The sequence below is a fragment of the Penaeus chinensis genome, chromosome 26 (genome assembly GCF_019202785.1).
Source record: "Penaeus chinensis breed Huanghai No. 1 chromosome 26, ASM1920278v2, whole genome shotgun sequence".
Taxonomy (NCBI): Eukaryota; Metazoa; Arthropoda; class Malacostraca; order Decapoda; family Penaeidae; genus Penaeus; species Penaeus chinensis.
Window position 1 is genome coordinate 2,564,744 of NC_061844.1, and position 1,226 is coordinate 2,565,969.

General features: G+C 37.6%; 1 protein-coding gene across 2 annotated transcripts in view; it reads right to left on the minus strand.

Annotated features, from left to right (window-relative positions):
• Positions 1–300: 300 nt before the first annotated feature.
• Positions 301–1,226, minus strand: part of LOC125039093 — an 8,565-nt gene continuing 7,639 nt past the window's right edge. For both annotated transcript variants that reach the window (XM_047632826.1, XM_047632825.1), the window contains one exon: positions 301–1,226. This exon is cut by the window's right edge and continues 223 nt beyond it. In XM_047632826.1, the coding sequence (XP_047488782.1) occupies positions 1,070–1,226 (157 nt within the window). In that variant the 3' untranslated portion in view covers positions 301–1,069.

Below are 1,226 nucleotides of genomic sequence, written 5' to 3' on the forward strand. Positions count from 1 at the left end.
AGAGGGAGAGAGAGAAAGAGATAGAGATAAATATATATATAGATAGATAGATAGGTAGATAGATTGATAGATAGATAGATAGATAGATAGATAGGTAGGTAAGTAGGTAGGTAGGTAGGTAGATAGATAGATAGATAGATAGATAGACAGATATATAGATAGAAAGAGAGATTGAGAGAGAATGCTGAGCAGATAACAGGACAGGATAACAGCTGCATGCTTTAAATCCAGCCTTATTTGCATACTTCGCTATCCTAATTTTCTTTTGTATATAATAAAAAGAAAAAGAAAACACAGGCCAATAATTAATGAAAGTTTTATGAAAAGCGAAAGGAAATACATGGTTCCGGACCTTTAACGTCTTTTCTAAGTGTATTTTTTTAACATACCTGATAACAAGGTCCGTCCCTGCTTGTAACTTGCAAAAAAGTACAATCATACTATGGAGTTTCAATGTAATATTAATGAAAATCTTCTATAAAATGTAACATTAATATCTTTAATAAATGATGAAATTGATGACCTTAAAATGGCATTGATATTCATTATAGTAGGATAATTTTGATTGATACTACAATTAATTTTAATATCAGTAGTATCATTAACCATATTTCTGTCATAGTGATCATCATTAACATTACTGTCATGATTTGAGAATATGCCTCGGAATGAGACAATCTAAAACTAATAGGATAGAACTCAAAGACAAATAAATATGTCAGGTACAAATCCATAACTGCATGAAAGAAATACTAACATCTACTGACGAAATGGAACAGACAGAGTATGAAAGGAGCATTAACTCTTACGCTCTTTCAGTTGCAAATTCGAGATATTTTGGACTCCCTACCAGACGATGAACCGCACTGGCCTGATGAAGAGGCTGATCGGGCTCGAGATGACACCTATTTTCGCTTTTTCGTTTCATCGGAAGGTTTGTCTGCCTTTTTTTCCTGATGTTTTGATACCTCCGATTTCAATCTTGGCAAAGTATAGTGTAAATGCAGGAATTCAGACTGAAGATCCTTGCTTGCGATGCAGTTTTCCTGTGCCCCCCAACCCTCCTCCCCTACTCCCCCTCTCTCTGCGATACATCTGAATGGATTTCCCCGTACATAGAGTTCTCGGAGTCGTGGCTGCGCAGGCTGGTCGTCTCTCCGCCGTGGTCTGTGCGCGTGGCCCTCCTCTCCTCCTCCAGCTGGGTCTTCAAGACGACCAAGTCGATG